This window comes from Carettochelys insculpta, chromosome 1, assembly GCF_033958435.1.
Source record: "Carettochelys insculpta isolate YL-2023 chromosome 1, ASM3395843v1, whole genome shotgun sequence".
NCBI lineage: Eukaryota > Metazoa > Chordata > Testudines > Carettochelyidae > Carettochelys > Carettochelys insculpta.
This window is the reverse complement of record NC_134137.1, coordinates 196,079,280-196,106,009: the sequence shown is the minus strand read 5'-3', so window position 1 is coordinate 196,106,009 and position 26,730 is coordinate 196,079,280. Positions and strand designations below refer to the sequence as shown.

Here is a 26,730-nt window from a genome sequence, read left to right as displayed (position 1 = left end):
TGACTAAAACATACTGAATGCTGTACTAGTGACCCACTCCATTAGATAACGTTCTGTCTCAAGTATCCACAAATATATTGACCCTGATTTTTTTTTTTTTTTTTTTTTTTTTTACATTAAGGCCTCTTTTCACTGCACAGTCATATAAAGTGGCATTAGGGCAAATGACACTCCATCCACCCGAGTGCAGTTTTGATCCACCTTTATTAGCAGCTTTCTTCTATTTAAAAGGTTGATTTTCATTGTCCCTTTAGATGACTGCTTAAAACAGCACCAGCCTACAGCACAGTAGCCACCCGCTGAGTCAGTGAGAATGGAGGAAGTGCTTGGATTAATCTGGTCTTTGACTGAGCCAAGCATAATCATCAGAAATGTAGATAGTGCCAGTTGGCTGCCCTTTAAAATCCACTTTGTCCAGAAGGAGTCAAGCAAGAAGCAAGGGTCATTTTGTGCTATCAGGGAAACTTCCACTCCTCAAGAAGGTTAACCTGTTTCTTTGTTTAATCTCTGTATTCATCATCTCCCTACTCAAGTATACACACTCTTAGGGAGACCCCCTCCCTGTTTGAAGCCACATGGACATTAGGTTTATTTATGTCATGGCACTTTGGGTGATTCACTTTTTATGTTACCGTAGTTTTATCACTTTACTGACATCAATGCTGTAATTACAAGAATTTTTATCTGGTTCAGTAGCATTGTTTACATAAAATAAATGGGTAGTTCTTAGTATTTTGCATAATGCCACAGGGTGTGTTACAGTTTGTATTTATTAAACATGTTTCTATTACTCTGCTAGGTGGACCAGCAATCGCAGTATATTCAGGGATATAAAATTCTGTACAGGCCAACAACTGCGTCCCACAGCGAATCTGAATGGTTAATTTTTGAAGTGAGAACACCGACCAAAAATAGCGTTGTCATTCCAGAGCTCAAGAAAGGTGTAAACTATGAAATCAAGGCTCGCCCTTTTTTTAACGAGTTTCAAGGAGCAGACAGCGAAGTGAAATTTGCCAAAACCCTAGAAGAAGGCAAGTTGCTGCAAGACTGGCTTTACCTTTTCTTTTTGAAGTAATATTCTGGTCTTGTTCTCTCATACATTCATTATTTGATCTTGTTTGAAGTGTATACTGTATGAGAACACCACAGACCACAGCTGAAGAGACTGTCAGTCTGTTGGATTGACCGTTATATGACTTGTTTTGTGGCACAGATGTAAATATTCAAAACTTTGTATGTGAAAGAGGAATGTGCAGAAATCCCCTCCAGCACTTAAAAGGGAAATGTGCTCTTTATCTCTGGTGCAATGTGTTCTCCTCCCTGCTTGAGTTCATGGTCTGGTCACAAATGACTTGTGTCAGAATCAGACACATACTTATCACTATCTAAAGTAAATAGCAGATACCGCAGAAATCATCAAAGTATTGTAGCTCAAGGAGTGGAAACCACATTCAGCAGTCTTGTGTATCTGGATCCCTTTAGCATGGAAAGATGTGCACCCTCTGTGCATGTGCTAGAAAGTGGAGAGGGCTCATAAAGCTATTCCCCTTACCAGAGCATTTTTATTTGCAAGCCAAAAATAATTGGAATGGTGATGTCTAGTGCCTCATGGTAGACGTTCCAGTGCATTGACAGGGCTCAGGCCCCTGCGCCATACACATTGGTCAAACTAGTTTTACTGATGGCCTTCACTACATTCCTCCTCAGCTTCTAAAGCAGCATCAAAAGAGCAACACCTGAGCCCAGAACATCTTGGGATGATTCTAATGGGCAAAAAAATAAGAGTGCTCTTGTTGAGGTTACCTAACAAATAACTGGAGTTGAAGTAGTCTATGTTTTATTTTAGAAAAGAGTGTTATGCTTATAAGAAGCACAAAGGATCTTTTTAGTGAGAAAGGCAATGTGTTTACAGAGTTTAAGTAGTGCGTATTTTATTTCACGTAAGAGGGATGCTTTTAGTGAGAGAGGCAATATGTCTTGTTTATTAAGCATAAAATAGCTAGCATATGCTCACATAGACACACACACTGTTAGTTACCAGTCTGTTGCTCTCATTAGCCTGGTGGCTAAGCCAGGCTCTGTATGAGGAAGAAGCTAGGTTCTGTCAGTCTAGACTGATGCTCTTGAGGAGGTGTCTTGACAGGATGCCCCCAAAGAACCAGGCAAGATGTCCCATCTTTTATAGAAATCCATTCTCATGCAAATCCCTGGGTTTTGCTGCATCGTGTTGTAACTTTGCCATGTATGTTTACCTGGAGATTGTTTTCATTGTTGTTTAATATCAGTCTACTGGTGACTTTTATGGGTGTTGGCCCACCCTGGGTTTGATGGAATTTGTTGCCTTCACACATTGGAAGTGCTTGCTTCTAATTTCAAGGTTGCCAATTTGCCCCTTATCCATCACTGAATACTAGGGGCACATTAGTTGCTCCTTTGCACCCCGGAATCTCCAGCCTGCTGCTCTAGAGCATCTGGTCTGGTGATGGCCTTCGTACTTATCTTCCAACACAGATTCCTTGTGCTCAGAAAAAACAGGGTTGATTTCTTTGTTTCTCAGAAACAACATAAACATTTAAGCAGGCACACCAAGTTACAGTTTAAAGAAAACAAGTGTCATGCTCTTTTACATATTTCACAATACTATTTTTTTAAACTTAAAACAAATTTGTGACCATAAATGTCTATTCCTGCCTTGAAATCACCTTCAGACACAAGATTCTGGCTGGTGCATCTTTACGAATGACACACTAGGCATTTCTCTCAGTTTTCACAATGGTGGCTGACAGGGTACAACAAATTATAATCGTAAAATACATCAATACATTTAATATGTACTATATTATTAATCACCCTCTTTTATTCGAACTCATACATAAACTGAAATAGGATTTTTGTCTCCTATGGAAAGAGAAACTGAAGCTCAGGGAAATCAAGCCCCACACATTTGAAATCGTCCACTATTTCTGGTGCCTACATTTTGAGTGTCAAACTTGACACACTACGGGATTAATTTTTTTCCAAAAGTGATAAGTACCAAAAGCTCTATGTAAGGTTAATTCGAGCATTGAGAAGTTCCATAATTAAGGATATACATTGTCCCAGTATAATTGCCAAATATTAGTAGAATCTTTTTAATGTTTGGCTTAAAGTTATCAAGTGAGTCTGTGGCAGGGGAACCCAAGAAGCCAATGCTTCTTTGCATCACTAGACCACATTCTCTCATGCAACTTTACCTTGGCAGGTAAACACCCAATATTGTGAAACAAGAAATTATGATTACATTTGTGCAGGTTAGAAGGGGCCATTTATATATCAGCATTTAGCTACAGCTTGTTAAAAAGCATTTGGCAGCATTGGTCAAATACAATAACAAATTAATCATCTGGTTGTCCCCACAAACAGCTCCTAGTGCTCCACCTCAGAGTGTTTCAGTGACTAAGAATGATGGGAATGGGACTGCAATTGTTGTTACCTGGCAGCCACCCCCTGAGGATACCCAGAATGGAATGGTCCAAGAGTATAAGGTAAGACACAGAGTTCTTCTTCACTATAAAGTATTGGCATACAATTGATGAATAAGTTGTTTGTGGATGCTTGGCTCCATCTACTGGTAAAAGCTGAAGTATGTGGAATCAAAAATATTACTCTTTATATTTTGTATAGTACCATGTATTAAGGAATTCCATATAGTCTGTGTCTTCTTTACATGTACAAAACCAATTAAAACTGCCTACTGATTTGGATGAGAGGATGGTAGTGCAAGAAACTAAAGAAAAGGTCAAAATTCATAATTAAACAAGCAACTTCTTGTCTTTGCTATTAGATGAGTATTACGTACACAAACACAGAGTCTGGGTCTACACGAGCCCCTTCCTTTCAGAAGGGGCATGTTAATGAGCAGGTTCGAAAGATGCTAATGAGGCGTTATCATGAATATGCAGTGCCTCATTAGCATAATGGGGGCCACGGCAATTCGAAAGTGTGGCTTTTGAATCGCACTGCTCGTGGAGACGGGACCTTCCGAAAGGACCCTCCAGTTTTTGAAAGCCCCTTCTTCCGAACACCAGATAGGAAGAAGGGGCTTTCAAAAACTGGGGGGTCCTTTCAAAAGGTTCTCGTCTCCACAGGCAGCTCACGATTCTAAAGCCGCACTTTGGAATCTCCGTGGCTGCCATTATGCTAATAAGGCGCTTCACCTTCATGGCAGCACCTCATTAGCATCTCTTTCGAACCTGCTCATTAACATGCTGTCGGCTCGTGTAGACACAGGGAGAGAGAAATGTGCCAGTTTAAGAACCATTTGGTGATTAAAAGAGTGTGCTTGAAGAAATAAATTGCTCCAGTAATTTGAATGACTCCAATGACTTCTTATTTAGTGTTCTGAATAAATTGTACTATTCTATTAATCTGATATACATAGAAAGATAGAAAACTGTTCCATCTAATGAATGTTAGTGTGAGATTAAATATATTTATAGCATTTTTCTTTGTTTTTCCACAAATTTATCTTTGTATTTGAACTCGTTATATATTGTGATATATTAAAGTTCAGTATAAAGCTTTTATTGTTTAAGGCCTCTATAGAAACATACAAATTTTTATTTTAGAGCAAATTAAATGGAGAATAAATTACATTAAAAAGAAATAAAGCTTAAATTGCCTTAGCAAGGCTGAGACAATGTAAGTGTCTACTCATGGCTTTCAAGGTTGTTTTATAGTCACTAGTGGCAGGTTAGTTTGCTGTAGTCTGTAGCTAATTGACATTATTGAAAGGGATTTTAAAAATCAGAATGTTTTAGCCTTTTTAGATGAAAAAAAATAAAATACCATATAGTCCAGGCATTTTATTCCTAAGCATCAAAACCCATTCCCTGCATTTCTTTCTTTTTCTCTGTAGAAAAGAGAAAAAGAGTGGAGATCACTTAGCTTCATGGTCAATTTAAAATAATAAAATGCCTTTCAGAACCTGATTGACTGATACAAAATCATTTTGTGACTTAGTTTCAGATGTAATTGAAAAAAATATTCACAAAGGAAGTTTTATTTAAAGGCAGTTAGACCTTGAACTAAAGAGATGGAATTATTCACTCACCAGAAACTGCATTAAAAGAAGGTTAGGGTTGTGAGGACAAAACAATAAAAGAGAGGAAATTCACGTATGAGAATGGAATATATTATACAGTGTGCCTGCTAGCATTTGGGGATAAGAGCTTGCAGGGAGCTATGCGTAGGCATCTTTTAGTGCCTGTGCAAAAATGAATGTATGTTGGCATGTTTCACAACAGTGAGTCATCCTGTGTTTACTGTTTGGGATCACCACTGTTTGTTTCAATGTGGGTTGGTAGATAATTTTCCCTATGGGTAGAAAACAGGCACAATGATTATTATATTTTCTGTTTAAAAAAAACAAAAGTCCCTATTCAGTGTTAGGAGCAAATAGCCTGGAAAGAATCCTGAAATTCAAATTCTTTTTCTCTTGTGTATAAAAAGGAAACAATTCTGTCATTTTTCTCAACAAGTTTTGTCTTTAATTTTTTTCCCCCAAACAATTGAAATCTAGGCTGTTTGAGGCCTTGGACACTAAGTTATAGATTGAAGCAAATTTATGGGTTATAATAGAAAGGATGACACAGCACACAGCCTCAGGTCTATGAATAGCACTTGGAGGCAGGGGAAGAGAGAGAGAGAGAGACTAGAGTCCATTGGTTATGCCAAAAGAAGAGGAGGAGACATTTAATATGGTTTAATCGGGTCTCAAATGATTGAGATGTAAGGGACTGATGACAGAAGTGGGGGGTTAACCAGCAGAGGCATGTTCACATGGCCTCTGCAGTGCCAGCAGCCCATTCTGCCGATGCCGAACTCTCGTGGGGATATGGTAATGAGCTTCGTGAGTATGAATATGGTACGCCATTTACAATCCCGAGAGGCACATTTTGCATAGCTCTGCTGGCAGCGGCACCGGGCGGAGCGCCGTGAAGACCTGACCAAAGTGTTTTGTCGACAGAGTCTTAACAGAATTCTGCATTTGTCTTAACAGTGTTATCCCTCAAAAAATTTGAGGAATAACACTGGTGTAGACACTTCTGTCAACAGACAGGGCTTCCAGTAGCCAGGCAGCTACTGTTTGCAGAGCTGCCATTCTGCTCTTCTGTCACCAGATAGCAGAGCAGTCTGGCAGCTGTCTGGTGACAGAGCAAGTTGTGCAAAGCAGCAATCTGTTGACAGAGGTTCTGTTGAGATTTCTCTGTCAACAGTAACTTCTGTTGACAGATGCTTCTTGTGTAGATGTAGCCCGTGCCTGACAGATTTTTTTTAATCTAACCTGCCCCAGACCCATGAAAGGCCCCTTCAAGGACTGGGCTAACAACCCTGGGTGTACAAAGCCAACCTTGTAACCACTGAGCTATCCCTTCCCCCTGCATATCTTCTATTTCTTTGTAATTCTCCAAAATAATCCTGTGAACCCCCTTATATCTAGAGCCAAGAAACATGTTTTGTAGGATGCTCACAAGGCCATTGTATGAGGAATGTTTGAGTTCCAAAGCTGAGGAGCAGCCTCCTCACAGAACAGTCTGTGCTAGTTGATCCCTTCTCCCGTGTGAATGAGGTTCTAGTTCAGGTATCCCTGCTGAGAGCAACTGCAGAAGAATGGTGTAAGGAAAGTGAAACAGTCTTTCAGATAATGAGATTTTAGACCATTTAACGTTTTGTAGGTGAAGACCAGAATCTTAAATTGTACACTGTACATAATAGGTAATTGGTCTATGGGTGTCGTGTGTTCCTAGGAGGACTTGCTTCATAACAAAGAAACTGCTGAATTCTGCACTATTTTTGGTATGAAGGGTAGCTGCATGCACAGCTCAAAGTAACAGCTTGATCTGGAGGTGACCAAGACAGTTGCAAGTTCAGATTGCAAGCGTAATTAACGTAACCTCCTGACAGGATATAGGTGACCTAACAGTAGGCACCTCCTGCTTGTTTAATAGCAACTGGGAGTCCATCCAGCTTCTTCAGTTGTGCATATGCCCACAAATGGTGTGCGAGCCCCTTGAATCAGTGGCAACAAAATTATCTCCTATCTCATCTAGTTGTTGCCCCTGAGCTTTCACCCATGCTATGTTCTCATTCCGCTCTTATGACCCAGGTCTAAGTTAAAAGATGCCATGTCACTGCACCACTCCCAACCCCTGCTCTCAATCCCTGTTTGATTTACTACTTTTTATAGATCCCAGCATGAATAACTCTGCCCAGGGAAAGGTATGAATTCATATGAATAAAAATTGCCCCAAACATGTCTGTGAACAAACAGCTTGCATGATGAAAGAAAAAGGGAGCTGCGAATACAACAAACTCTTTCATATCTGGCATTCTACTATCTGGAACCCTCAAATAACCGGCATTTTAACAATAAGTAAATTTTAATTACATTTTCCATAAGTACAGTCTGGTGAAAGTAAATACAGATAAATATAGCAATACAGTATAAGATTACAGTGTACAGTACTACAGTTGTTGTTAAATAAAGTGCTATGCATTGCTAGGTATACATCTGTTATCCAGAATATTTGAATAACCGGCAACCTCCAGGTCCCCAGTGCAGCCAGATATGAAAGAGTTTATTGCACCATGAAATTGAATTCCCTTATTTTAGTCATACTAAATGAGTGTGCTTTTTCTTTATTATTTGCACAGCACAATGAATGCCCTATTAGTGCTTATGTTCTAGATCTGTGTGTCAGGAGGTTAGAAGGGACCTATCAATATATCTTAGTCTGTTAACACTTTGAAGCCGCAACTGTAATATCCAGGAGGTACTGTGCTATATTGCATAATTACACTTTTAGCTTTAACACCCACAGGTGCTATGTACCTTATTTACCTACAGGTTTGGTGCCTCGGCAATGAAAGTAGATACCACATAAACAGGACAGTGGATGGTTCCACCTTTTCTGTAGTCATCCCCTCCTTAGTCCCTGGTGTTCGATACAGTGTGGAAGTAGCAGCAAGTACTGGTGCAGGACCTGGTGTGAAAAGTGAGCCACAGTTTATCCAATTAGGTAAGCTTTCTGGTAAATCTGACTAAAACAAGGCATCAAATTTAATTTTGACTTTTATGGATCCCAAAATATTTTCAAGTCGGATGGACTATGGAATGTTGTTTGAATTTTAAAATTATGAGATTGGTATTTTTGTTTTTGGACATATATTAGAACTGGATTCTAAAGGCACTGTTGAAACAGCGTCTCTGAAAGATTCACCATACAATCGTGGTTGCATATTTTTTTAAACAAAAAGTGATAGTTTGAGTGTGTGGATTTTGTAATGTGGTTGATACTTGAGATTTGCGTAGGAAAAACATGGGGGGGGTGCTGAAAATGGGCCTAAGCCACCAAGTTTGTTAAATTCATATTGGTTCTAGTCTACCAGTATCAGGGCAAGGGATGCAACAGTGACTTCTGTAGTCCCTTTTTCCCCATCTGCACTGAGGCAGTTTAAGACTGAGGTCCAAAAGATGTGGATATATCTTGAAATACTGTGGGATTACTGTTGGTTTACAAAACAGTATTTAAAATACTTTGCAATTGTCTGGTAGCATGATGAAATCAAAACACACCATCATCCGGGTGAGTACTGTGTCCCTTCGGACCAAAAGTGAACCTCACTATATTCCTTTTGGCCTTATACCCTTCTCTTCCTGTTGCATCATCAAAAGACCTTTCTAATTGTATGACTTTACATTTAAAAACAAGTAGTTACTGAGAACAGGAAAATAAAAAAGAGGACTGTACTGTACTTTGAGTGAACAGTTACTGCAGTGCCAAAAAATTACGTGTGTATGCCTGTGGCCTTTGAAATTAAGAGAACTTTTCAGAGAATTACTTGTAATTTGGACTTGAGACTCCCATTAACTTTGACAGAAATTGCACAGAAAGAATGCTATGCAAAATTTTAAAAACAACTCATTAATGCAGTACATATAAATATTCATTGGCGTGTTCTTTTCTGTGTCCATTTTCCACTTTCAAGAATCAGGGTTTCTGTTTTTAATTATTGATACTTTCAAAACCCTGAAACTTTTAAGGGGTATAGATAGAAACTTAATGAAGAGGGCTTTGACATCTGAAACTGAAGTTTTGATAGTAACTTATTTTTGTTAATCCATTTTCTAGTAAATTAATCCTAAATAAATACAAGGTTTACAAGCTCTTGGAGCACTCTGAATGCTCTCTCATGGGAAGAAATGTATATGTGGACCTTCAGCAGAGCTTGTGGATAGCAGTGAATTGCACCCATTTAAGGGCTACAGAGCATTACCCCAGAGAACCATTAATCCACTTGATACTGATCTCCACCATAGCTTTCGTGGAATAATGGTGTATCGTGAATGTCAACTTTGAAATGTTGACACTCCATTGCTTTGCTGACTGCAGCACATTCTGTCCAGTGTACTGTTCACATGAGGCATTGCTCATAAACATATTAGTGTGGTTGAAATACATTTTATGGATTTATGTCTTAGGAGAATTCTGTAAAATAATTATACATGTTAAGTGCTTTATTCAACCAGTGCATGTCTCAGGTCTGCAAAATACAAGACACTCTTATTGCACCTTTATTACTCTAACCACTCACGTTAGGAGATGTGATTTGAGAGCCAATTAAGTTGCCTTTAGGGATATTATTCTGTCAGTGGCATCAAGTAACCTGCCCAATATAATATAGTGTGTTTAGGCAGTAGCTTTTCCAAGTTGGCTTGCTTTGGCCATGCAAACTACCACTGAAGTCAGTAAGGCTGTACATGGGTAATACGCTGCACTCACAAGCTGTATGCTATATGTAAAGAAAGCAAAAGAGAATATTCATAAATTGAAGGTTTCTGGTCACATAATTTTCTTGCAGCATTATATATACACATATCGTATGTGTGCACATGCATGGCAGGTGCAGAGTTATTGCAAATGCAAGTTCTCAGAAGTTGGGAAATGACAGATTTATGGATGTCAGTGCAGCCTAATTCTCAGTTCTCTTTTGACCAGCTATCATGTACACTGAATGACGCAAGAGTCCTTTGCACTAAACAGTACATGATGATATCATTAAAGACTGCATCTTGATGTGCACACATACATAGGCATTTGCATGGGTCACTGTGATTTTTGGGGTTTCCTAAATCCTGAAGGCTTGAATTTGCTACCTAAATAGCTTTATTTTAACATTTTATTTTTGTATGTAATTTCCTAGCCTGTTTCAAAAAGGAGAAAGAAACCCTTTTTTTGTTAGGTATAGCTGAAACAACCAGCGATCTTATATCTTGTTTGAATGCTGCTGCCACACAGAAGTATATACTGCTAATATTTTAAGTATGAACACATCTCACTACATTCACTCTCAACAGGGAAAGGCTGCTGTTGGGGCCAGGAAATAAGCCACTTCCAGCGAGTGGTGTAGTCAGCCTTCTCCAGAAACTCCTAGGTCTTCTCAGTGCAGTGTATGATTCTGCAGCTCTGACACAAGCATGTGCCTGGTCTTAGAATGTTCACGGTTCCTTACTATTTCGTCATAATGCTAACATTTGCCTGGTTCAGTTTTCAACAGTTTGTCTTGGCTAAACCTGAATGGAATTTCATGGCACAAAGAAATTTCATGTCACAAAGACAAGACATTTTTCTACCCCCAAGGGCTTCTTTCTCCCTGCCTAATTCAAAGATCCAGTGGAATCGATGAAGTGATAGACCTTCTTAAGGAAAACAAAAAAAAAAGCTGCAAGAATCTTTTATAATGGAAAATGTTAACAGCAGGTACACAGGGGTCACTGTGAGCTTCCTTTAAAGTTAGAGGTTAGCATAGCTTCTATTATTAAATTACAGGCATGTTATACATGCAATTGTATAAATATATAGATGTATAGATTTTAAATTTATAGATATATAATATGTATGTAAGTTTAATGACTGAAGTAAAAAAAGTATGACATCTGTCTGTCTATCTATCTGGCTGTGTGAATACATGCCCCCCCCCCCCTTTTGGAAGGGATATGTTAATAAGGCACTTCAGAATTGGTTAATGAAATAAGTCCCACACTTTGAAATTCTCTTATTCCCAAAATGAATTAGGAACAAGTGAATTTGAAAGTGTGGGGTTTATTTTGAAGTGCCCGCATCTATACAGTCAGTCTGAGTTTTGAAAGCAGCACTTTCAAAGCGCGACTGGCTGCCATTATACTAATGAGGCGCTGATGATGCATGTCAGCACCTCATTAACCTGCCCCTTCTGAAAGGGAGGGACATGTGTACACGCACCCTGTATGTGTGTGTGCATATTGCCTTTGTCCAGGTGTAGCATACTACACATGCATAAACTATTTCAGGCTTACTCCTTTAAATACAACATTGTATAGGTACTTCCATTGGTAAACAGAGTAATATCACTAAAGGCATGCTAATTTAGTTCTCATATCACATCGCACAATGTGAGTCATAAGATCAACAACGGATCATAGAATATTTTGTACATGAGATATGCACTGACTGAATATTGCACTTCACATTTGTATATGCTACTAGATGGCTGGATCTAGACTTGCCCCCAACTTTGAAGGGAGCATGTTAATCAGGGTGATAGGAGATTAGTAATGAAGTACTACAGTACTACAAAATTTTGGGAAGTAAAGGCACTTCGAAATAGCACAGGCACTTTGAAGTGCTCGTGGGTACACGCATGCCGGCACTTCGAAGTTTTGACAATGACGTTGCCGCGGGGGAGATTTAACTTAATGAAGTGTTGCATATTCACTGTAGCACTTCATTAGTAACCTCCTATCACCTTGATTAACATGCCCCCTTTGAAGTTGGGGGCAGGTGTAGTCAAGCCTGATATGTATTTCAGAATCATGTATTGCTATATTTGTATTACAGAATCATTTACTATGCTCTCTCCTTATGGACAGCTTAGGTCTTCATAAATGTTATTGATTCTGTGCTGTAGTGTCCTACTTGGGTGTGGGGCAGGGGATTAGGGGTATGAGGTAATAGTTTCTTTACCATAAATACTTTATTAAAGTATGAAAGAAAAATATTTAAACAACAAAGAACTGTTAACATATGCAGGACAATAGGTGAACAGAGTTTCCAATGAAAATTCACTTTTCTGTCAGAAGAAAAAACAATTTCAAATAAGTACATCATTGTAAAAATAAATTTAGTTGTTTTTGAATTAGAATGATATTGCTCTTTTCAATATCTTAATACAGCCTCAGCTGCTGCGAGAAAAGAGATGAAATAAGGAGTGGCAATTTTAATTCATTAGTCACAGGACACTTTTTATAGTTAAGCCCATCTGGCCACTTGCATGGACCATCTCTTGACTGTCTCCATAAAATCTGAAGCAACCCAATTTAACCTTGCACAAATAGACATGAAATCTATGAACCTAACAGACACAAAGGGTGTATTCATAAGAAAAGAATAGGTCTGGTTGGTGAACTTTCAGATTCTGAGTGCCCTAAGGATCACAGAAGATAAAAGGGCTTGTTACATGAAATAAAAATTCCAGTCAACGGTCAAAGGCCATGATTTCTTGGGAAAACAGGAATTCAGCTTACATGCTGTGTAGAATAAAAGGCCAAATACCATGGGAGGAAAAAAAGCAAGAAAAAAAACTATTACTAATTCAACCATTTCCCATCTGTAAAGGTGCTCCTTTCCCACAGCAATTGCTTTTCTACAATATGGCTTGGGAATAACGTTTTGGGAGTAAGGGCACTTTGAAGTTGCATGGGTACTTGGAAGTGTCCGCGGCTACACGGCATACCAGCACTTTGAAGTTTGCAATTTCGAAGTTGATGTGGTGAGAATTAGCCTCATGAGGTGCTGCATATTCATTGAAGCACCTCATTGCTATTCCCCACGTGGCCTGATTGTGATGCCCTCTTTGAAGAAAGGGGCTAGTGTAGACACAGCCATTGAGTAGTACCTAAATCCTTGGCTGTTTACTCTGAAATTAACAGCAGTGCTCAAAGAGGTAGGTATCCCACATTGGGAAAGACGTAAGGTACAGGTTGAACCTCTCTAATTTGGAGCTCTCTTGTCCAGCAAACTCCATAATCCAGCATGATTTTAGTTAGCCGGAATACCACTTATCATGGATGTGGCCAAGTTTCCCATGGTCCTATGAAGTTTGTTTTCAGCCACCAGTCCTGGCTCTTAATGTGCTGTGCTGCTGTTCAGATCAAATTTACCCTTAAATGTCTTTTAAGAGCCCAGTAAGCAGTGGAAGTGTTAGTAATGTACTAGACAATATTGGCTGCCTGTCGTCTGAAAAATTTTTCCAAGTGTGCAAGAGTTTAACCTGTATCTTTCATTCTGAATGAGGGTTTCAGAATCTGATCCTTTGCTCACAAACGTGCTCTCTCAGTTCACAAATTTGCCATGAGCACCTCTTACTACTAAAATCAATGTACCTGGAGAACAAAAATCTTGCAAAATGTCTCCTCCATGAGTAACTTCAGTGTGCTTATAGGATAAGGATGGGTAGAATAGTCTGAAATAGTGTTACTGAAAAGTGTGTACAGACTTAATATATGGAAAGAAAAATGAAATTTTTGGTTAAATTAAATAAAATAATAAGTATCCTGTTTAATAAAAACTAAAAATCTAATACATTTAACTAATAGAAAATGTCATTTGTTCTTTTTTCCCCCATTCTGATTTGTAAATTTGAGTAGTTGATGAAGAGCCCCCTACCTTTTCATGTACTAGGAAGATCTATTTCATTATTTTTATTGCATTATACCTTTTCTTGGCTTCTTTAATATCCCTTTCCTACTATAACTCTTGCCTTTTCATATCTATAATTTTAAAGACTAGCTTGTCCAGCCATGCTAAATTAGTAGAATCTGTTACATTACACACTCACTTGATTAGCTATTCTTGAATTTTTATTCTTCAAAACAAATAATTTTTCTGTTTTTACAATGCTGTTCAGATTGCAGTCAAAATAAGACTGAGAAAAAACAGACTGTGAAACATGAGAGACAAGTTGCCTGCCAGAAACTGCTAAATTTAAAAAACATGTCTTCAGTATACACCTTATATATAAAAAAAAAAATGTGTTTTGAATTTGCAATGCTTCTATAATTTTCACTTCTGGAGAAATATGTGTGTGTACATATAACTTATTTCTAAGCTTTTGTGCAACTCTGGGAACAGACTTCTCCAAAGCATAGATTTTTGTGTTGTTTATTTTTTCAATGTAATCTGAAATAATTGAATGTGTTATATTGCAGAAATGATGAAATATTATAGCCAAAAAATGTAAATTCAGTCTTCTGAATCCATGCTTAGTCACCAAACTGAAAGGGGACTAATTTTCAGAAGTGCTAAGCACCCACAATCCTGCTGAAATCAATGGGTTTTGAAGCAGGGAGCATCTTTTTGTTCCGTGTTTGTAAAGTACTTAACACAATAGGCTGCTGGTCCATGCCAGATTCTGATTGGTACTACAACAGTACAAATAATAAGTAATAATAATAGTTTGTTTGGCTATCAGTCCAGTTTTGTATGAGTGCCTGAATATGGCTTTAGAAGGCCAACTTTAATTACCCATGTTTGAAGATCTGGGCCATAGTATTTTTAGAACTCTGTAATTATTATTACTTAGTACTTTCATTATTAGTATTATTACAATTATCATGACTCTGTGAGAATAACTGCATCTTAGTTTTTTTACAACTGCATGTACAAATTAATCAGAGATCTTTGGTACCTTTTTAGATTCCCATGGAAACCCTGTGTCCTCAGAAGACCAAGTCAGCTTAGCCCAGCAGATTTCAGATGTTGTAAAGCAGCCAGCTTTCATTGCTGGCATTGGTGCAGCCTGTTGGATTATTCTTATGGTCTTCAGCATCTGGTTATACCGCCACCGAAAGAAGAGAAATGGACTCACGAGCACTTATGCTGGTATCAGAAAAGGTGCCATATTATGTCTCTTAGTCTCTTAATTTCCAACTGAATATGTGCTCAGCTTTTTAATTGGAAATATCTTGCTTATCTCAGGCGAGAGTACTTGGGGTCTGTCCATTGAATAATCAGGTGCGCTTTGCATCAGATATCCTAGTTCAGATCACAGAACATTTTGATAATACGTTGCATGTGACTTTTAATTAAGAACCTTAATCAAAGTTTTCTTTTCATTTTAAATATATTTAGTTGAAAGTAGTGCTGACAGCTGTCTCTGTGTTTACAGAACAGGGTAGCAGCAGGGCAAATTTCCTCTTGCTGCTTTGACACTGAGCCACAAGGCTTATCTGAAATAAAGGATTGACTGGATGGTAGTTCTAGTCAGTTATGTTTCACCTGTTGAGGATGCTAACAAAGGCATCTGTAGGTGTCAGTTATAGAGTGCTTTTGTGCATGTGTGTTCCCACATGTTGTGGTGGGAGAGGTAAGGTGGCTGTTTGAGAAAGCACAGTTGATGGAAATATGTTTTCAGGGGCATTTTCATCGGTGTTGTTGTTAGACTGACCTATTCTCTTGCAGATTCATAGGTGATCTTCCTGCAGCCTATATTCAGACTTACCTGTATCATTCAAATGGCAGTATTGTCTCTAGCTTCTGGCCATGTTTGCTTTTATGCTGTTATCATGTATATAGCACCATTACCAAGCACAGTGCTTTACAGTTAAAAACAAAAAAAACAAAAAAAAAACCTATTCTGGGACATCTTCTGGCCTAAGAAGCATGGTTTTCACTGACTTCTTTGGTAGTTTTTGGACAGATTGGGCCCTAAAGTTTAAAGTGGGTACAATACAGTGCAATGCATTACAACTCAAAACAGTGCTATATAAGCAGTTGCAGCCCGAAGGTCATAGAAATTGGACTGCTTCATATATTGAGTGAGTTTCTGGTAGCTTTTTAATGAAAGAGAAAGAGGGCAATGGATGTTAGATGAATGAAATACTGAGCCAGGCCTAAAAGGTGACATGGAAGTGGCATATTTACTATACTTGTAAAGGTAGGTGCAAGATTGCATCTTCAGTCATTCTAGATGTAAACATATGCTATGGATGGGTTGGGAGGCAGATAACACAAGTATATTTTTGAAAGGTAGTAAATAAGCTTTTGCTGTAGAAACTGAGATGATCAGGCACATGGAAACAGATTAAGAGCGGGGAGAAGTTATATCTGAATACATGCATCATGGTGAAGAGCCTAAATATAAACGTGGTCTTTTTAAAAACACTGTATTTTTGACTGTCTTTGCAAAAGATTGGCCATTATTGTTTTAGAAATGGGTCTGGAGAAGAATGCAGCGTTTTCAAGGATGTGGATTTTCTGAGTGCTTCCATGACATTTAGGCAACAGATTGCATGGCAGAATTTAGGACTGGTAATTTCAATGGACATTCAGCCGTGTAAATGGGGATTGAATTTCACTTTTGATTGTGATTCTTTGAGAATGTTAAAATGTGAGGGAACTGCATTCCCCCAGGAATTAACCTGCTCTTCTTTTGTTTTACTAATAGCATGCTGCCATATGGTCTTCCCACAAATGCTTTCAAACTAATATCACTATGCTGTTGGCTGAATTTAGGTTAAGCAAAAACATAAAAATATAAACTTAATAGTAATAATTAATAATACCAGCATTTGGTGGTGTTCCAGTCTTTTGTGGGTTATGAATTTCTGTAGAAATACCACATGTACTTCACAGCGGGGGCTGGAAGGAACATTGATAGAAACATTTGGAAGGATAGGAATCAGGTCTTTGTTACCAATTTCACCTGAAGTAAAAACAGCATCTTTGGAGAAACAGAAATCATGAAATACCTACTGCTCTGCAGTACATTGTCATAAATGTTGAATGTCCACACTGAATAATAGTGAACTTTATTAACTTCTTCTTTTTTAAAAGATTTAGCTTGAGGCTTGACATCTGGTAAAATACTTCAGTACTCACACATTTACTTATTATACAACCACCGCAAGGCATCCAGAGCAGTTTATTAATGGAAGCTCTGAGAATTAAGTTGTGCTTTGGTGTGCTAGCTGTAAAGATTTCATTTAGTTTGACCTCTTTTCATCTGTTCCTCAGTTCCTTAAAATCTCAACTAAGTTTAGTAGTTAGCTTGTAGAAAAGTGATGACAAGGACTATTCATCTTTTTGTTATGTCCTTGTGACTGGAAATTAATGTGGAGACACTTCATTCTGCCTTGAATAGCTACAGTTTTAAAAGCACCTTTTTTAATGAAAGCTTGTTACTATGGCTCTGTATTTTTTGAATGTAGCTAAATTACATTGACTGTGTGAAAAGGCCTAGCTGAAGGAAAACACAGTAGAATTCCTGAGATAAAGACAGCTGTGCTACAAATGAAGCCCGCAATGGGCAAAATGCTCAGAGGTTTTCCGTTTTTATTCAGTTTCAGATGCTTGGAAATAAATTGGCTTAATAAGAAGCAACAAACATACAGCATACTATAACTAATAGTTTTGGGTTCCAGAGAAGCTCTAGTGCCATAATCCTAAAAGACAACCCAAAAAGACATCAAAAATATCTGCAATATAAAACTTACATTAAGCTGTGTAAGAACCTAAATCTCTTAGCCAGCACTTGGTCTTGTTTGGCAGGTCTGCTAACCAAATTCCATTGTAAGGTGTCTTTGAGTGACTTTTCTATTGCATTTCTCATGTTTCTCTTTGTTTTACTTGGAATCAAAAGGGAAATCTTAGTTTTTCCCATTAAGAGTACAGAAGCTATGTGCCAGAATTCAACGGAAGGGGGACTGTGTCCTCTTGGGGAGAGTAGATGTGAAAGCCCTCCACTGGGCTGAGAAGCCTTGTTGATTCAATTAAGATTTATAGTGGCAGTAAGAGTGAAAGTTTTCAAGGATTGTTACTCTTCCATTGTTAACCTTTCCAGTTAAATTCATGGATGAAAGGTAGAAAGGCATTTCAGTGGGAAGGCTAGCTTATGTTAATAGTGTAGAGGAAAAAATAATAGAATAGAGGAAAAAAAGAATTCTGATTCTGTCCATGTCTTGCTTTTACACAACAGCAAAATAATGTTATATTACAATTATAATATATTGTAGTGCAATTTTTATGATGGAGTGTGGGGCATAATTTGGTGAACATACACTAAAGCAATTTTATAGTTCTCTTTAAAGGGTTATTTTTCCTCTATTGAATACTTCAGTGTTCCTATTAGTTCAGTGTAATGAGCATCTACTTTTTGCAGATAAGATTCAAGTAAGAGGCTGATAAGGCTAGTTAAAGAATGTATCATTCTATGTTGTGAAATGATTAACAATGTAGGACTTTTGTTTGTAGTAGCATTTTCAGTACAAAATAAGAAACTAAAGTTGGGGTCATTCAGAGGGTAAACCACATTTTGTTTCCCTCCAGAGCATAGTAAATGTTATACGTGTCCAGAATGGAACCTGTGAAGATAAGCGGTTTTTTTTTGGTTTTTTTTTTTTAAAGAAATTTGCTTTTATTTCTTAGTATGACTGAACTACTGGGTTAGCTTTTTATTTTAAGTTCAGCTGTCTTCTTGATTTATACTAATATATATGTTTCCCTTTCTCTCTTCAGCTTAATAACCAATTTGTATTTTGTTTTGATTTTTCAGTCCCGTCTTTTACCTTCACACCAACAGGTATATATTTGCACTTTTCCCCCCCTCCTTTGTTAGTGTGGCATGTATGTGCGGTATTTTTTGTTTTTTTCTGATATAACCAGCCCAGCTGTTCTGAAAACAATATATTTAAATGAATTATTTCTGATGAACAGGTATCACTGCCTTAGTCTTTAAGACGAAGTAAAGCCCTTATTATTTTTCTTCCGCATACTTTAGAAATTGCTCTTATGTTTAGACAAAGTTGTGTCTGTTTGTTGAAGCTGCTTCATACCCTACTCTTTGTCTGTCTATAAGCCCACCCATATAACTTTTGGTGTGAGCCTGCCAGTTCTCACAGGCTCTATCCTGCTAAGGGACCCAGTAATGTTGACTCATTCGCTTAGAAGGTATCTGAAAATGTTAAAGGAACTACTGGCGTGGATGTAGGTGAGGAATGGAATGCCACACCAGCAGATCCTGACACAATGTCAGGGCCCTCGGAAGACCTTTGAAGAACACCTATTGCGTATGCTGCAGGGAGCAATGTTGGTGAATCAACAGGTGTTACTTTTTCCTCTAAATGAGTGTTGAAACAGTGCTCCTGCACGATATTAGAAAGCATTATGTTGTGGAAGTTGCCAACTTTTTAGAAGAGGTGTAAAAAGTAGTCTTTGACCATGGTCAGTAAAGAGGACATTTTTTTTCAGACTTCTGTTTGCCTAATTCTGGTTTCATAGTCAAATGTCAGGCTTAATAACTGTGTTTTGCCTCCCTAATACACTTATATGCCTTTCTTTGCTTCCTGTACTGAATTGCAGTATTGGCAGTGCAATGTTAAAACTAATGTCATGTTTTAATGCAAAGAGATTGCATTAAATGTGGGGAATAAGGAAGCATTTGAAGTAAGTATCTTTCTTTCCTCTCGCTCGTTTGGAATTTATAAAAATGTGCCCATCACACAGGCCCTGATACAAAACCCACTAAAGTCAATGGAAGGGTTTCCACTGATTACAATGGACTTGAGATCCAGTCCATAGTCTTTGAGTGCTAGTGATGTGTTTATAACGAAGCATACAATTTAATAACAGGTATTGAATAGATACTCACCCCGCCATAAGACCTCAGTGAATACACAGGCCTTTCTAGTATGTGCTACGTTAAGGGAATGTCCTGAGACATTGTAAGTTAAAGCTACATTCTTAGTCACATTAGAGTACTAACTTACATCATGAGTAGTCTTTCTGATTTAACTCACTGCTCAACATAGGGAGAGTGCTAGAACCTGGCTATTAATGTTTATTCAGTCCTTGGAAATTCAGATTCAAAACCATATAAAAATGATTATTATTTAATTGGCTTTGTACAATTTCTAGCACGATCACAATGCAACATGCTACTGCTACTCATGCTACTCTGTGGGATGTTTTAGATTAACTGATGAACATTTTTTGCAGTTAGAACTCTCATACACTGAAAGAAAATACTAGAACATATTGGTATTGCAAGTCATAACTGCAAGAAATCAACACTAAGAATTTCGAAGAAGAAATTTGAAATATGCAACGTGAAAGATTTGTAAAAAATCTTTCCTTTTTACATACATGAGAATCCTGGTAGGTCTATTCAGTTTAAATGGTAACAGGCCTTTTTCTCTGCAGCATTACCTTCAGTAAAAGACTTACCTGTAGCATTGCCTCCTAAGGTTTTAATCCTGTTATTGTAATCACTGCAAGCATTTATCTCTCCCTTGCAGACTCCCAGCTTGGAGTTCTTTTAAAGAGCTGAATTTGGCTGCTTTTTAAAACACATTCCTAGCAAGAAAATGCATAGCTGTAGAATCCATCAGCATTTGAAGGGAAGCTAATCTCCTTAACCCTTTGCCTAACCCACTGCAAACATGAAAATGGCAAATTCAGAGCACTTCAAGCAATAGGTTTATGCCTCTTAAAAACTAACGTTTAACCAGATGCTTTTTGGAAAATACATGCAATACATACCCATGCATATTTATAAAATGAATCTGTATGCATGCTGACTCTCTTATTGTTCATTATTAGAAGTTAGTATTAAAAACATGCTGTTAATTTTGAGTCAGTCAAACTTTTTTATTTATTGCAATGAATAAACTATAATTTTAGATTAAAGAACTATTAGAAAAAAATCCAACTGTAAATTTTAGGAAAGAATACTGAATGTTTCTTAAATAGAATACACTGTTTATCAGCAAAAGATCATGCGTTTAGCTTTTTCTAAGGACAGACATCTGAGTCAACACAGAGCTTTAGTAAAGTGTTAATGTGTAAATATATTATGAAATTTTGCAGGAGGTTATGACTGAACCATTGTTTACAATGAAAATAAGGTCTGTGCTGTAAAGTCATGGTACCAGTTTAATGTTATGAATAGGATAATGTACAATGAAGCTTTAATATCTTTAAAATATTTAGTATCATCTACTCCTTCAGGAACTAAGCAAAGTGACATAAATACTTCCCTAGAATAACTTGTTTGAAGTTAGCAGAGTTGCATCAGGGATTAATTTAACCTAATGCACTACTCCGTTAGGGTATGTCTATATTTACTGGGGGGGGGGGGTGAAGCGAGGAGAGGACACAGCACATCATGATCAGTCTTCCAGGGATCAATTTTGCCACATGTGTGAAGACACAGCAAAATCGATCTCTCTGGGCTCGGCCAAAGACCCTGGTACTTCACACACGACCGTGGAGTAAGGGATGTTGGCACAAACCCAAAGGCCCCTGATCTACACCAGGGAATGGCATGGCTAGAATGTTATTTCTGGGATTGTCTTTGATCCCTAGTGTAGACCAGGCCCTAATGTGTGTGGATGGGTATGGGTGTTACACGACAGATTTTAGATAAAGCTAAAGTAACATGCAGTACTTTTCTGGGACTTAAAATAACAGTCGTCAGGTGACTGGATAGTGTATGGATTTGCCAATGAAGGAATGATTGATGAAAGAGTAAGAATCAGTATTGAAACAACGAATCTAACTTTAGAGCTGGGATTAGAAGAACAAAAGGAGATTTTGCAATGCTACTTAAAAAGTTAAGCATGACTATTACACTATTTTCTGTTTTTATCTCTCTATATTTTAGTGACCTATCAGAGAGGAGGAGAAGCTGTAAGCAGTGGAGGCAGGTAATGACATGGTTTATTTTTCAGACTGTAATTTGGATATAAATAAATTTAAGTACACTGAGTACATTTATAAGTGATGGGTAATAACATACTTTTTAGGCATATAGTTCACTGCTTTCAGAGATAAAATATAGAGCTTCTGAAGTGTACCTTTTGGTTCATTTGCAAAATCAAATCTTAACAGAGGCTTTGTTGATCAGTAGAAAAATGCATCCCAAAACCGAACAGCAGAGGGAGCAATTTGACTTCAGAATACAAGGTTTACTGATCTAGCAGATGATTATGGGAGTAAAAGTAATTAAACTGTGGCATTTATGAAGATTAAGAAATATAGCTGGTTCATAGATGCTACAAAAGAAAAAGCATTCATGGAGGAGAAACTTGCTGAAGGCAGCAGCACGCAAGGTGATTGTTTTTAATCTTGTAGCGAATGCAAAACTGTTAAATCATCACATGCAAGAGAGAATCACATTGAGGAGATAAAGAGAAATAGGTAGCTTATTAATAAATGATTCTTTGCTCTAAGAACCTAGTTCAGTTCCATATTGAGGACACAACTGGAATGTTTGCCTGTTTTAGTTTATTCACTAACAAATGGCACTGGACTACACAATAGCCTGTATTTCCTGCACAGGGTGCTGTGTTTCTTCAGAAGACAGAGCATCAGTGATGTTAGGAAGATATGTTGTGCATGGCATTTCTCTAGCACAGGAGCAGAGGGGTTCTCTTTTCCCTTGCATGGCTGTTCTAGGCTGTACACAATAGGAGTTTTTGGCCTCCTTATTGCATGTCCCCACAGATGAAGGTGGCCAAGAAGGCAGGGCAATGACTCTGCTCCCTTCTGAACTGGTCTACAGAATTGGTCTGGCACGTCAGAGACTATTGCGCACATATGCCCCGCTCCAGGAACGGCACTGAGGAGCTGTGTGTCTGTATCATGTACAGTCTCCTGAGTGTCTCTGCTGTCCCAGTTTTGTAGGTAAATACCATAACCTAAAATCTCCGTCATAAAACTTTTTTTTTTCTCACCTGAGCATATAGTTTGTAACACAGTAGTTTGGAGCATGAGGAGCTCATTTGATCAATTTTTGAAGCAGTGTAGTTTTTAGGCATGAAATTCTTAGTCTGAATTTCAAACTTTCAAGCTCAGACTACCACTTTCCTGCACAAAATAATTTGGAAGCCTTTTGGGAGGCTCCATGTCCTCTCCCATCCTACACAGTGCATAAAATCAGCTGTCTTCTAACATTTCAACGTAAGCATTACTCAAAGGGATGTATTTCAGCATTGCATCCACTTCTGTGGCTCTGGTAATGCTGGCCGGCGATATGCGCTGTCCTTGTACAAAGTTCAAGTAATTGTTTCTCTGAAAAGGATGAAGAATATGGAATTCTCCCTCCAAACCTGTGGGAAAGTTGTGAGGCTTGCACGAACTGTTCCTGGTCACTATTCGAGCTTGTGGGCTGGAGTAGCAGTTTCTGTTTACCTTGGTAACAAGATGTTTCTGAAACCTCCCAGCTGGTGAGAGTGATGTGCATACTTCCCTTCTACAGTATTCAGAAACTTCGCAGACAAAAGGAGAGACCTTTTTGGTTGCTCCAACCATAGCTCTCCAACCAAGATCCTTCTTAAGACATGAAAAGTGCAGAGAGCCTTATCCCATCCTTGTGTACCCCGTGTGATTTTTAGAGTATAAGCACAACATCCAGTGAGCCGTGGACAAGAATGACAAGTCCTCTGAACTGCTCTGCCCACAAATCTAAATAACATTTATTTTATTGTTGAAAATATGTTTGCATAATACAAGTACACTGATTTGTCTGACAATAGGCCATGCCTCATCAGCTTATTTGCTAACTTGTCAGGTGGCTTACGCACACTGGATATTCATGTACAGGTTGAACCTCTCTAATCCAGCACCTGCTCATCCAGCAACAACGGTAATATACCATGATTTTAGTTACCTGGAAAACCACTTATCATGGGCATGGCCAAGTTTCCTGGGTCCCATAAAGTTTGTTTGCAGCCACCAGTCTTGGCTCTCAGTGTTTTGTGCTGTAATTTATCTGTAATTTACCCCCTAAATGTCTTCTAAGAACCCAGTAAGTAGTAAAAGTGTTGGTAATGCTGCTAGGCAATATTGATCTCCGGTGATCCAGCAAATTCTCTTGTTCAGCACCGGTCAGGTCCTGAGGGTGCCAGACTAGAGATATTCAAACTGTATTTTGACTACTATTTGAGGCATCAGACTTAAGCCCAGGAGACTGGCAGACTGGATGCCCCATAACTAACTGCTGTTGCAATTTGCATTCTCAAATTTCAGTTAAAAGGGATTAACATATTTTAGTTGAAATGGCATTTAATCCAGCATTTTCACAATGAATAGTTAGGTTCTAAATTCAGTGACAAATATTCTTGTGCTGTTTATAATTTGTCCATTATGCCTGTGATATATATCTTTTGTTTCTGCAGTGCTCCCCTCTAGTTTGGTACACCTACCTTTGTAGGAAATAACTTAAAAACAGTAATGACAGAGAGTACCTAACTTCAAATACTTATTTAGCAGCAGTTGTTGGGTTTTTAAGAATAATTTCTGTATGTGAAAATTTGTAATGTACGCAATGTTGTCAGTAGAAAAAACAGTATGTGCACTGGTGAGTCTACTAAAACTTTCATCAAAGTGTATTTAGTGCTTACTAGGAAACCTGCAGTGACTTGGAAAACAAATTGTTTAGCTGATGACTTGCTATGTCATCCACTAGGCAGCCGTCATATAGCAGTAAAGACATCTGATGTGACTATCAAAGAAGCTGAGCATTTGTGATTCCTGTGGACTTCTATGGATGCGGCTAATGTTGCATAGCTTTTTGTGGAAAATATTTGGTTTCTGAGAAATTCTCCAATTTTTCAATGAAAATCCCATCCCTATTTTGACTTGTTGCCCTGGAAGAATGGAGAAAAATTGAAAAACCACAGTGTTCAGTTTTCAAATTTTTGATGACATTTCAATATATAAATAAAATGCTAAATGTTCCACTTTTTCAAAAACACTCTATAGTTTGTTCATACCCCCATGATGATTAAAATATTGAGCTGATTTCTCTCTCCCATAATTTACAAAAACCATTAATATTTTTCTGGGGATGTCTCAGAATCATTATATGCCCTAGTTAGTCTTCTCCTTTTTGGGGCAAGACAGGTGACTGCTAATGTTCAAAGACCCAAGGTTAGTGGACATAACCCCAATTAAAATGTGCTTTATGAGAGATGTATTTAGAGATGCATTGTAAAATCTTTTGCTGCTCATAGTGCAAATTTTTTCATATAAGACATTCCTTTGAGAACAACACAGGATTCTGTTCAGAAACACAGTTGCTTAATTTATGAAATTTCCAAATTTTGTCTTTTAAAGACCAGGTCTTCTAAACATCAGTGAGCCTGCCCCTCAACCATGGCTAGCAGATACATGGCCCAACACTGGGAACAACCATAACGACTGCTCCATCAACTGCTGCACCTCGGGCAATGGAAACAGTGATAGCAACCTCACAACTTACAGTCGACCAGGTTAGATACCTTTCCTAATTAACAAGAGGCCTGTTTTTATACTGAATTCTTAGAACACGAAGAGAGAAGCTTTCCAAAATACTTAAATTTAATGCTTGTCTCACTCATACTTCTTCATCAGTTTTAGTTTGTTGTTATGCATGTTGTAACAGATTATATCCAGAATTTCATGAAATGGAGGATAAGCCGTGTGAGCAGTTAGCGCCTGGGACCAGATGGCTTAGTGGCTAGACCCCAGGCCAGGGTCTGATGGGTGGGTCCTCAGCCAGGGATGGGGCTGATTGGGTTAACAGGCCTTGTTTAACCCCTGCCTTGCCTGGCCTCCCTCTCACCCTCCTACACATCCCCCCTCAAGACCCTCATGGGCTCTGCCCCTCCCTCAACTGTTTTCCTTCTCCCTGGGGAAAAAAATCCACATTCGCATGATCCTTTCCTACACGATGCTGGATCAGGAAGGAGAAGGGTTGGAGGAAGAGGTACCACCTCACAATTCTGGGGTTTGTCTCTTTCATCGCCTGTAGCCAGCACAGGGGGGCATGGTCAGTGATGAGGGTAAAGTGTCTGCCCAGGAAGTAGTATCAGAGTGAGTCTATAGCCCATTTGATTCCTAGGGCCTTTTTCTCTATTACTGAGTAGGACTTTTCCCTTGAGAATAGCTTACAGCTGATATAAAGAATTAGGTGTTCCTCACCTCCCACAATTTGGGAGAGCACCGCTCCCACCCCGACATCCGAAGCATCTATCTGTAACAGGAACTCCTTCGAGAAATCAGGGCTGTACAGGACCAGTTCTCGGCAGAGCTGGGTCTTTAGGGCCTGGAAAGTGTCCTCACAAGCTGGGGTCCATGGGACGCGGTTGGGAGCCTCTTTCCTGAGGAGGTCGATAAGAGGGGCCCCGGTGGAGGAGAAGCCTAGGATGAAGCGGCGATAATACCCTGCTAACCCTGAGAACTGACACACCTGTCTCTTCGAGGCTGGAGGGGCATGCTGCTGGAGGGCTTGGACCTTCCCCACTAGGGAACGTACCATGTCCTTCCCCAAGGTGTACCCTAAGTAAGTGGTCTCATCCCTTCTGAGGTGGCATTTTGCTGGATTCGCCATCAGGCCCGCTTCCTGGAGGGACTGCAATACAGCAGACACGTTGTAGGTGAGTCTGCCAATCGCTGCTGTAGATCACTATATCATCCAAATATGCTGCGGTATATTGGCTATGGGGACGTAGAAGCTGGTTCATTAGGCACTGAAACGTAGCCAGAGCACCATGCAGCTTGAAGGGCATGTTTCGGAACTGAAAGTGTCCAAAGGGAGTTGAGAAAGCCTTGGACTCAGGCTTGAGGGGGATTTGCCAATAGCCCTTTGTTAAGTTGAGGGTAGTGATGTATT

At 38.7% G+C, this 26,730-nt stretch overlaps 1 protein-coding gene across 1 annotated transcript in view; it reads left to right on the top strand.

Annotated features, from left to right (window-relative positions):
- Positions 1-26,730, top strand: part of ROBO1 (roundabout guidance receptor 1) — a 1,118,017-nt gene that overhangs the window by 1,028,515 nt on the left and 62,772 nt on the right. Inside the window, exons 16-22 of the mRNA XM_074997703.1 lie at positions 800-1,031; positions 3,403-3,524; positions 7,889-8,060; positions 14,775-14,972; positions 18,631-18,657; positions 21,739-21,781; positions 25,194-25,348. Of these exons, the coding sequence (XP_074853804.1) occupies positions 800-1,031; positions 3,403-3,524; positions 7,889-8,060; positions 14,775-14,972; positions 18,631-18,657; positions 21,739-21,781; positions 25,194-25,348 (949 nt within the window). The remainder of the gene's footprint in view (positions 1-799; positions 1,032-3,402; positions 3,525-7,888; positions 8,061-14,774; positions 14,973-18,630; positions 18,658-21,738; positions 21,782-25,193; positions 25,349-26,730) is intronic.